Source organism: Palaemon carinicauda, chromosome 38 (genome assembly GCF_036898095.1).
Source record: "Palaemon carinicauda isolate YSFRI2023 chromosome 38, ASM3689809v2, whole genome shotgun sequence".
NCBI classification, from domain to species: domain Eukaryota; kingdom Metazoa; phylum Arthropoda; class Malacostraca; order Decapoda; family Palaemonidae; genus Palaemon; species Palaemon carinicauda.
Window position 1 is genome coordinate 43106609 of NC_090762.1, and position 12355 is coordinate 43118963.

General features: G+C 43.4%; 1 protein-coding gene across 1 annotated transcript in view; it reads right to left on the bottom strand.

Moving 5' to 3' along the window:
- The window catches only part of LOC137630156 (uncharacterized), a 93620-nt gene that overhangs the window by 25176 nt on the left and 56089 nt on the right, over positions 1 to 12355 (bottom strand). Inside the window, exon 5 of the mRNA XM_068361609.1 lies at positions 3875 to 4556. Coding sequence (XP_068217710.1) covers positions 3875 to 4556 — 682 coding nt within the window. The remainder of the gene's footprint in view (positions 1 to 3874; positions 4557 to 12355) is intronic.

Below are 12355 nucleotides of genomic sequence, written 5' to 3' on the forward strand. Positions count from 1 at the left end.
TTCCTTGTCCTTGGGCTGAAACAAGCCCCTACCAAGGATGGAAGAGAGAGTCTGGGTTGCCGAAATCCACGGTAGGGACCAACGAGAGAAAGCTTCTCCGTCACTGCATCTCAATGCTTCAACATCGAGTTTGTCCCCAAGTTCGACACTTGGTGTCGGGAAACGAAAGATGCATGTGTCCGAGAGGAGGAAAGTTCCATAACCTTCCCGGAGCTACCTTGTAAAAACCTCGGGTCGCGACCGGATGGCCAGAGACTCAAGCTCGACGATCAGCCACGAGGTGGCCTGCCCGGCACCCTTCGCGGCTTCCTCCTGGTTCAAGATCCCCGAAGATGAAAATGTCACCTGCCCGGCGGAGAGTTTCTCGAGAGAAAAACCCCGGAAGGTCCGTTGCACGGAATGGTGGAGAGGAAGAGCTAAATCAGGCTACCCCATGATCTCGAAGTATTCCCGCTGTTGACGACTGACAGAGGCAGTGTCAGCAGCCACCGTTGGAGGGAAAGGAATCGGGCGATCCTGAGGAGAGGGATGATGGGGTCTGCCTGAAGAGGGAGAAGAATGTTACCCAGACTCTTCTGAAGATTCTTCATGGTTTATACATGTCATGCTCTGCGCTTACAAGGTGAAGATCGTGACTATGATGATCTGAAAGTAGGCGCTCCAGAAACACTCACCAGGTTGCCCGTGTTGCGAAAACTCGACGGGAATCATGGTCGAAATCGCCCGTGGCGCTCGCGCAATGGTACAAACGTTAGTTAGCGCGCGGGCGAACATGTGTGCGCAAGCGCGTGAGGACGCGAGGGTGCGCGGGCACGTGGGCGCGGTCGGAAGACCAAAAAACGCGTAAGTGAGCGATGGCGCGTTGGCGAGCGATGGTTCATTGCGGGAGATGGCGCGTTGGTGAGCGATGGTGCGTAGCGACCAATCGCATACAGGAGAGCCAACGCGTGGCCGCGTACGGCAATCTGAAGCGTGGGCGCGTTGAAAACGCTAGCGGGCAGGCGAAGAATCGCGCGCAATCGCTAGGAGATCGCCGGCGCGTAGGAGATCGATGGAGTACGGTTGCGCGGCTGGAAGATATCAGCGAGGGGCAGAAGCAGATGGTGAGGTTGCGCAAAATAGCGAACGCTCGTGGGCGAGTACAGAAGACTTCTCGTGGGCGTGCGGGCGCTCAGAGACTCAGTCAAATCTAGAGCACAGAAGATCGTCGGCGAGAAGGTGAAGGAATCAAGACTTTCGCCTCCACCCACATCTGTAAGCTCGTGGAGAACGCTGGTGTGCCTTGCGCACATCAGGAAAAGGGCGAGCAGATGTGCGCTGGCGAGAAGGCGAACGAGGGTGTAAAAAGAAGGAACAATCTCCTTGCCTGTGCCTAGATCCAAAGATCATGGGCGCGAGGGCGAACGTTGGCGCGCATAGAAAAGGGAGCGCAGATGTGTGCTGGCGCGCAGGTGATTGTGGGCGTACAGGAGACCGCTGGCGCCCAAGGCACGTAGCAGAAAAGGGCGACCAGAAGTGCGCTGGCGAGCTGAAGAGGGCTGACGCACAGAAGGACTCAGAGGCGCAAGTGAGCGCCGGCGCACAGGTGAGCGCTGGCGATCAGGAGATCTGCGGCGAGACTCAGCTACAGGAGATCGCAGGAGAGAAGTCTGGAACACAGCAGGAGAGCGCAAGAGCGCTACTGCGCACGAGCGCGCAGGAAAACGTGAGCGCGCAGGTTAAACCTGGCACTTAAGGGACTTACCCACAATGTGGAGTAAGCCCTTAGCCCTGAAGGGACCGGTGCTCGTAGGAAACGAGGTACATTGGCGCCCACAGCGCATCTGCGTCCAGGAGAAGGTCTGCCAGGAGGATCCTCTGCGGGGAGGGTGAAGATGAAGACGACCACAGGCAGGAGCACCATCATCAGACCTCCGAAGAGGAGTCTCTGTAGTGAACTCCCCCAAAGGGGAGAAGCTCTCGCAGGAGAGACCGTGGCATCAGCTGCCCCCGAAGGGAACTGAGCCCTCTGCAACAACAGCAGAAGTAGACCTCCGAAGAGGAGTCTTTGTGGTGAACTTCCCCCTCGGGGAAGAAACACTCGCAGGAGAGACCGTAGGGCTCAGCTGTCCCCCGAAGGGGAGGGGACTGAGCCCTCAGCAACAACAGCAGAAGGAGTCCTCCAAAGAGGAGTCTCTATGAGTGTCCTCTCCCGCGAACGAGAGAGGAAAACTTCGTAGAAGAGACTGAAGATGGGGCCCAAGGGCCGAAGGGTCAGCCAGTGACCTAGGAGCCAACCTCCGAAGAGGCGCTCATGCAGCTGCTCAGCCCCTTGAGCGTAGCTGCAGGTGAGACCGCTCAGCACCAAGAGCATAGTCGCACAAAAACTATGGTCCGAGAAGTAACCGCTCAGCCCCTTGAGCAAGGTTACAAAAGCGGTCGCTCAGCACCAAGAGCAAAACTGTCGGAGGACCAGGAACATATTATAATCATTAAAGGTAAGAGAAGTTTCCCCCGAAAGAGAAAGAAACTCAAACCTGGGCAAGTAACCTCCCTCGGAAGGGAAGGTACCCACCCAAGGAGGCGAACCTCCTGAGAGTTCTAACATGAACTGAAGAGCTGTCGGGAGCCTCGGGAGAACTACCAGGAGAAGGAACACGCCCCTGACGAAGTCCTATAGAGGAGGCCGCAACAGCCAACTCCCCGAGTCCTAACAAGACAGCTCTGCTTCGTTGTCACATTGGGCAAACGGAAAATAGATTGTTAACTGTGAAAATAAAAAGTAATTAGTTAACATTCATTCCCCCGGGAAGACTCCGAAGAGGAAACCCGACGGAAAAAAACACAAGAATTACATAACAGGCAAGAGCCCCAACCCCATCTACACTAACGGGAAGGGGGAAGGGCGAGAACTGTAACAAAAACTGAATTATAACAGTTATAAAAATGCAATTCATAAAGGAATGTTCACTAAAAGTAAGAACGAAACACCCCGAAGGGAAACGTTCTAAAAAGCTGAAAAGTTAACAAATACAATTAGCTTTAATAATAAAAATATAATCGTGATAAAAAGTACTGTGTAGCAACTCCACCCGAAAGGAGGAGCTATCGTAGAAACATAGTAAAAGGTGAACGACCTCCAGAGAGAGAGAGAGAGAGAGAGAGAGAGAGAGAGAGACCGTAGTCAAACTACTCTCTCGCGATCCTACGCTGAACCCCACCTTCCCCGTAGGAAAAGAGGAGTAGCGGAGAACAGAATAATAAGTCCAGCGATGACGACTCCCTACGGCACCCGTGGAAGGAGGCGACCGAAGGACCAAGGAAGAGATCGCGGCCCATGAAAATACATCGTAGTGGCTTGACTGCCGGCGGCCACACGGTGATATCGTACACACACACACACAGCTCAAACACTGAAAAGGAAACTTACTGATTTCTATACTCAAATATATACATAAACATAAAAATATGTTTACATATATACATGAGTAAAGAAAGTAAGTAATTAAGTAAAGACAAAACAATAAATGGCTGCCATGCGAGGACGGGAACACCGTTCATCATCCGAGCCATAAGCGAAGTGAATCAGTTCACCAGTGTGTGAGGGGGGAGGGGTAGCTAGCTACCCCTCCCCTACCCCTGCTAACTAGCGCAGGGGTAGTTAATCCTCGTTTAAAATCTAATGGCTCGCCATTTCAGCTACGCCGAAAGCAATACCCTATGTAAATAGTGTGGTTTGTATTTTGGTTATGGAACAAACAGAAAATAAAAAATAATAGTATAGTCCCACAGTACAGTACTTAGAAAGCAGTATTTTTTATTTGTGTAAAACTCCGGCTTGTATATTTGAATTAAAACTAAAGATACAGAAAAACAAAACAGTAGAGCCACAAACCTTCTCCTATGACTTCATCTGCTGCTTCCCACATTGCTAGTTCTGCTGCAGGAGAGCTATTAGCTGAGGAAACAACATTGTTCTCTTCTTGCTTCAAAGTCCTTTTCTTTTTAAACTCAAGCTGCTTTTCTTTCTGTCTCAATTTCCTCTGCTCTTTATCATCACTTGTGCTATCAGACACTTTACTACAACCTGGTGTAATCATTTGTCCGTTATTGGTGGAGTCATTCAAAACCATAAAATTTTCCTTTTCAAAGATTGTGGTGGCAAATAAAATGGAAGTATCAATTTCATCTAAAACCATTTCATCAGTTTCCTTCAACTTATCACCCACATTAGATATTGCAGGTTTTATCCCATTGTCTTTTGCCTTTGGTAAAGTGTGCTGTGGTTCAACACAATTCTTTACTCCAAGAGAAACAGGTCTATTAAAAGTTGATGTTGACTGACCTTGCAGGGAAGCATTTGTTACACCATTAATTTGCTTAGTTGACATCAATGATTGGTTTGCCGGCAAACTTTTGGTTTCTGTTGACAATTCGGTATTTCTTGAAAACGGTTCAACTTTAATGTCTTTAATAAGGGCTATATTTCTTCTATTCTCATTTTCTTGCTTACAAGGGCCAGCAACCAGATCTGCATTTGATTTTTTATGACGTGCAAATTCTTCAGGACTGCTTTCCTTGAAAAAAAGAAAAAAATCAAAGTAAAATATTCATGCTAAAACTGCTAATAATACTTGTCATGTATAATTAAAAAGTCACATACAGGTACTGTACTACAAATAATAAAAATCTTTAAATAAAGCATTTCCTAAATTGTAATCTCAAAAGTGTTCTACTGCCTCAAATATAAAGGAAGATGACAATCTACCATTTATACATGAGCAAAAACTTTATCTTAGATGCATTTGGTTGTTAATCTTAAATTTTTTTTTACCATCTATGTCAGTTATATACAGTCTGAATTAATATGTTTTCAAAAGTTCCAGATTCACTAAACTGCATATAAAATTTTGTTTATTCAATTTAATTAACTTTTCCTACCTCCTACCCCATAATAAGAGTATAAATATGACTTAAGCAAAACAGGAATGGCAATTCAAATTTGTAATGAGGAGGTAGTAGTAGTAGTAGTAGTAGTAACTAGTAGTTTGGCAGGTTGCAGGTATGCCATGGCCACCTACCAGGTGGTCTAATTTTTATCTAAAAGTCTCAGGTTTGTATAATAAGGAAAAATATGAATTGATTAGAAAATTTATGATTTTTTTCCAACCTTCAACCTTTAACAGGAGACTTATCCTTAGGAGGGAGGAAATCCCGAAAACCATTCTGACTGGTTTGCTGATCCGGGAAATGTCAATGCACTCTGGTCTTGGAGAAGGGTGAAAGTAATGACTCCTATCAACCTACTAACAACCTGAGCATGGAGATTTAGCAGGTATTAGGATTGGTCACTACCAGGGGACTGGTAGGTGGTCATGGAAGACAGGTGTTTGAATATATGGTTGTTATGAGAAATATGTTGTATACATTTCATCCATACTCCCCCTCATCTGGGTGGAGGGGGGAGATACTTCAATATAGAACATGTCTGTAAAGAGAAGTTTCTTGGTTGTGAGGCTCGACTGCATCTAGTGTCTGATCCAGCACATAACAAAGCAACTACTGCAGCCCGAAAAACAAAAGGTGAATGGTTAGACATTCTACCTCTCCTTCTAGATTGATGTAACTGCTCTTTTAGACAAGATACTACTTGTCCTGTGAGGGAGCTAGATTTGAAACAGGATTTGTTAAGTAACTACCGTCGGACCAAGGTTAAGGTTATACTGGGCCTGTGGGTAAATTCCTGTGGACAGTGGACGGTGAGGGTCATCTGTCATACCAGACTCCTACCTTCAGGATGAGTTCCACTGACAAGTTCTTCCGGAAGGCTAGGGTAAATCTGATATCCCTGATTTTATGTGCACGACATGAATGGTACTTCCAGAATCTCATTGGATCAGCACAACTGAAGATACGCTAGTCAGAAGAAGCATTGTTCTTGGATATCTTAACCTATACCCTTTCAATGCAGGAAAGTCTCTGGTGCTCAGCAAGGGGACTTAAGACATCCAATAAGCATTGCCGAGTCCTTACAGGATAGAAGAGAGAATCATTCTGGCCCCCACTAGCAAAAGATAAGAGTTGTTCAGGGCTATAACACAACTCCATCGACAAGGGCCAGAGGATCAACATCTGACGTCAACAAACGCCGTGCGCTAGCGACACGGTGAAGAAGCTGCAGCAGGGCCTCCTTGGAGGATGGACCCGGTAACCCCAAGGACGGCCAAACCTGTAAATTAGGAGAAGTCATGGACCCCAGGGGGAAGAGGCAGGGCCGCTTCACTAGGGGAAGCAACACTGTCTCTCCAGGACCTAGGTTGTCCAGGGGTTAAGCTACCTGCGCTACTACTCGACGGTCCCCGGGAGGAGTCCGAATGAGCAGAAACTTTGGAAGAAAGTCGGGAAGTGGAAGAAGCCTTGGGTTTTTTCTGCTTTGAAGGAGAAGGGTCCCGCTTAGACTTCTTCTTTTGCCATCGCCCAAACCTTTCCCACTGGGAGGCAGACCACTCCCGACACTCAAAACACTTATAATCCACATCACACCATTGACCTCTGCAGGTAGGGCAAAGGGTGTGAAGATCAGTGTCCTCAGCAGACATGAAGGTACTGCAAGTGCAACCCTCAGGGCCAGGGCAGGTCTGCATGGCCGGCAGAAGTCAACACACACACACACACTGAAAAGAGAAAGCCAAATAGCATCAATGGCGAGGATGAAGAGCACCAACAAACATTCATCATCCGAGCCTAAAACAAAGTGAGCTCAATCACAGGTGAGTGGGAGGGGTAGCAAGCTACCCCCACCATCACCACCACTCCGCTAACTAGCAGGATGGGTAGTCAACCCTCGCCAAATTTTAATGCCTCATCCTTTCAGCTTTGCCGAAAATAATATCCCCCTAATAAAGCTTAGGTTTGTATTCCAGTTACAGAACAAAAAATACAGTAACAACATTAAAAAAGATCTTTCATGTATAACTATTATAACACTTATGACTGCCTGTTCAACATAAAAACATTTGCTGCAAGTTTGAACTTTTGAAGTTCTACCGATTCAACTACCCGATTAGGAAGATCATTAAACAACTTGGTCACAGCTGGAATAAAACTTCTAAAACACTATGTAGTATTGAGCATCATGATGGAGAAGGCCTGACTTTTAGAATTAACTGCATACCTAGTATTAATATCTAGATCAGGAATAAGAAATTTAATAGACCGAAGTTCCTGTCCAACATATTAAGATAAGAATCAGCAGATGAAGACCCAACCAGAAAGCAATACTAAAAATAAGGTAGAATGAAAGAATTAAAACACTTCTTCAGAATAGATTGATCACCAAAAACCTTACAAAACTTTCTAAATAAGCCAACTTTTTGTGTAATTGAAGAAGACACAGACTTAACGTGTTTCTCAAAAGTAAACGTGCTGTCAAGAATCACTTCTAAAATTTTAAGTCATACAGAATGGAAGAAATGCTATTAATACTGAGATCTGGATGTTGAGGAGCTACTGTTCTTGACCTACTTACAATCATATTTGAGTTTTGTTAGGATTCAACTTCATGCCCCATAATTTGCACCATGCACTAATTCTAGCTAGATCTCTACTAAGGCATTCAGCAACCCCAGATCTACATTCAGGAGATGGAATTGATGCAAAGAGTGTAGCATCATCCGCATATGCAACAAGCTTGTTTTCTATGCCAAACCACATATCATGAGTATATAGTATAAAAAGTAATAGACAAAGAATACTACTATGAGGAACACCAGATATCACATTCCTATATAGTACTCACAATGGTGCTCATCAACAACTCCTCTTTGCAAACTATTACTAACAAATTCAATAATGATGCTAAGATTGGCAAGATTCTGGAGGTGTGCTTTGAGTGGAACTCCCACAGGCATCTCCGGGAACACAAGTATGCATAGGGCGTACCGGAGAAAAGTAGAGGTGGCCTCAGCTGCCAATTCCCTCAAGTAATGGGGGGGGGGGGGCTACCTGAAAGAACTAAGGAAGCCATTACTTCCTTAGGTTAACACATCATCCACAGACTGCCTGACAGCCAAGGGCGAGGGGTTCAGCCACTGAAGGCCCCCACCTCACACAAAGCAGTGAACATTAAGGGTTCTTAACAGAAAGCAAACCTGAAATCTAGATGACATAGAATCGAATATTCCTGACCCCTGCAGTGTACTTCCCTAGGACTGATCCAGGGGTGACAGCAGCAGACATATCCCTTGAGGAGAACTTAAAAAGCGAAATACCTTGTCAGAATTTTCTTGAGCGTTACCCAGTCCAACTCCTGTGAACGCCTCACTCGCTCCCTCCCCTCAGAGCGAAGGCCCGTCATTGAAATGAGACCATGACCTACACTCAGCACATTGGGATACCTGCGAAGTCATGACCCCAATCACAGAGGGAGTGAGTATCTACGCTACCCGTGGTAAGATCAACCAGCTGCTGATTCCACCCCTCCTTTGGCAACAAGCCTCTTTCTTTCAATCCACACTTAACAGACCAACATTTAATCCTGAGAAAAAAATCATTAAGTTTGATAAGAGCTATCTGTACCCAATAACAGCCCAAGTAAAACTAAACGCTCTCTGATTGGAGAGGAGTAGAGCTTGTTATCCAATTTTACCAACCAATTCTAGGTTAAGCTGAAGTAATCTCCCTAATTAAATGATAAGGGTTTGTATGACACATTGGAACAAATATTATATTAAACTTAAATAATAAAAAAACATATTAAGAGATAAAAATCACGCTGATGGAACCAAAGCTGTTCTCTGACAAATACATGCCCCACTTTATCTCTTAATAACTTTTTTAAGCAAGAACTTTGTTCTCCATTTTAATCAATCCATCAAAATCAAGACAATATGGTGGGGACATGACCGTGTTCAGACTGGCATCTCCTAACGCCAGTTCCTTACAAAGGGTAGAGCATACTAAAATCAGTCACTTGCGAGTGGGCTAGACTGGCACTTGTCTTAGACAGCCACATGCAAGACTGATCTGCCTTTTTATAGGATCCAACCAAATCACCCAATAAAAGGGAAGGGTCTGAAAAAGGTGGCCCTAACAGTCTACTCCTTAATTAGTTTAGATGACTAGCCGCAGACATTCAGACAATGTACACTGCAGTTACATAAATATAGACCAACATCAGAGTAGTGATAAAGCTACAAGACCCCATTGGAGGACTGCAATAGTTACCAACAAACTTTGTAAAACAATATAGTCACTACTGTACAAATTCAGACTTGGCTCCAGGATAAGAACTCTTGAAAATGGGTGACCAATATACACTTTACTGGAGACAGATGCTTACAAAAGAATTCTCTGAGGATTCATAGCAAGAGTCTTGCTGTTAAGACCAAAATACTTGGAATCTACCTCAATGTTCCCAGGTATCAAAGAAAGTCATGACCTGGCATATTCCACATGCAAAAGGACACTCAATAGTGCCAACGCCAACATCAGATAGACGCCTTCTACTGTGACCTTGATGCCATGCAAAAAGCATAAAAAACTGACACGATTATCTTGCTGAGAGACTTTATTGATTACCTTAAGTAATACAAGACCATGATGGGAGATGCCATAAGTCATGATGGGACAAGTAATATGAATGGTAATGGCTCTGAACCACACGGATGCATTCGAAGTCCAAACCCTGACACATGCTGGACTACATAATAACCAGGCAATGACATTAATCATGCAAGCATAACTTGAGTCATGTCTGGGGGAGGTGTAAGCTATCATCTAATTAGAGCCCTGTCCTGCATTTTTTTTTAAATTATTCAAAATACACCATTTTGATATATGTTTTAGATATATATAATACCTTCATCGTATAAAAATTTCAAGGCAATTGATCAAAAATGTTTTGATTTATTACCAAAAATGACAAATTCGGAGATAATTTGTATTTTTCCTAACCATACAAACCTTAGCTATTTACATGGGGTATTACTTTCGGCGTAGCTGAAATGATGAGCCATTAGATTTTTAACGAGGATTTACTACCCCCCTCACTAGTTAGCGAAGGGGTATTATTATTATTATTATTACTATCCAAGCTACAACCCTAGTTGGAAAAGCAAGATACTATAAGCCCAGGGGCTCCAACAGGGAAAAATTGCTCAGTGAGGAAAGGAAATAAGGAAATAAATAAATGAAGAGAACACATTAACAATAAATCATTCTAAAATAAGAAACGTCAAAACAGACATGTCATATAATAAACTATCAACAACATCAAAAACAAATATGTCATAAATAAACTATAAATAGACTACAGTATGTCTGCCTGGTCAACAAAAAAGCATTTGCTCCAACTTTGAACTTTTGAAGTTCTACTGATTCAACCACCCGATTAGGAAGATCATTCCACAACTTGGTCACAGCTGGAATAAAACTTCTAGAGTACTGCGTAGTATTGAGCCTCGTGATGGAGAAGGCCTGGCTATTAGAATTCACTGCCTGCCTAGTATTACGAACAGGATAGAATTGTCCAGGGAGATCTGAATGTAAAGGATGGTCAGAGTTGTGAAAAATCTTATGCAACATACATAATGAACTAATTGAACGACGGTGCCAGAGATTAATATCTAGATCAGGAATAAGAAATTTAATAGACCGTAAGTTTCTGTCCAACAAATTAAGATGAGAATCAGCAGCTGAAGACCAGACAGGAGAACAATACTCAAAACAAGGTAGAATGAAAGAATTAAAACACTTCTTCAGAATAGATTGATCACCGAAAATCTTGAAAGACTTTCTCAATAAGCCTATTTTTTGTGAAATTGAAGAAGACACAGACCTTATATGTTTCTCAAAAGTAAATTTACTGTCGAGAATCACACCTAAAATTTTGAAAGAGTCATACATATTTAAAGAAACATTATCAATACTGAGATCCGGATGTTGAGGAACCATCGTCCTTGACCTACTTACAATCATACTTTGAGTTTTGTTAGGATTCAACTTCATACCCCATAATTTGCACCATGCACTAATTCTAGCTAAATCTCTATTAAGGGATTCACCAACCCTAGATCTACATTCAGGGGATGGAATTGATGCAAAGAGAGTAGCATCATCTGCATATGCAACAAGCTTGTTTTCTAGGCCAAACCACATGTCATGTGTATATAGTATGAAAAGTAATGGGCCAAGAACACTACCCTGTGGAACACCGGATATCACATTCCTATAATCACTATGGTGCCCATCAACAACAACTCTTTGAGATCTATTACTTAAAAAATCAATAATAATGCTAAGAAACGACCCACCCACTCCCAACTGTTTCAGTTTGAAAACAAGGGCCTCATGATTAACACGGTCAAAGGCAGCACTAAAATCAAGGCCAATCATACGAACTTCCCGACCACAATCAAGGGATTTCTGTACAGCATTGGAGATTGTAAGAAGGGCATCACATGCTCCAAGGCCTTTACGAAAACCAAATTGCAAACTAGGGAGTAGATGATTACCTTCAGCAAACCTATTAAGACGTTTTGCCAGAAGACGTTCAAAAACTTTAGATAATATGGGAGTTATGGAAATTGGGCGGTAATCAGTGGGACTTGAGCTACCACAAACACATTTACATAGAGGAGTAACATTACCAATTCTCCAACTAGTGCTAAAAGCTCCTCTTCTTGCTAACTTGCGCAAAATAACAGATAACTTTGGAGCTAAGAAATCTGCTGTCTTTATAAAAAACAAAGGAAAAATACCATTTGGGTCTACACCTCCATAAGCATCAAGGTCCAACAACAGAGCTTTAATCTCACGACATCGAAAAGCTAAACTAGTTAGTTTAGCCTCAGGAAAACAGGAATGAGGAAGTTCAAGTTTTTCATTACTCTGTTTACTGTCAAAAACATCAGCCAAAAGGGTTGCCTTTTCCTTTGGACAGTGAGTGACTGAGCCATCTGGTTTAAGTAAAGGAGGAACTGTTGCATCTACACCAAAGAGTGCAGATTTAAGGGTAGACCACCATTTATGTTCCTGAGTTGTACCAGAAAGTGTTTCTTTTATGGTTAAATTGTACTCCTTTTCAGTTGAGGCATAAACTCTCTGAGCAAAAGCTCGAAGCTGAGTATAGTTGTTCCAGGTCAAATCTGATCTGTTACCCTTCCAAAGATGATAGGCCTCCTGTTTCTCCAAATAAGCACGTCTACAATCATCATTGAACCACGGTTTGTCCTTCACTCGGTACCTTAGCACACGAGAAGGGATACGCCTATCAATTATGTTGACTAGATTCTCATTCAAAGGGACAACAGGATCTACACTATTATATAATTGTGACCAATTCAAGCACAAAAGATCATGTAAAATCCCATTCCAG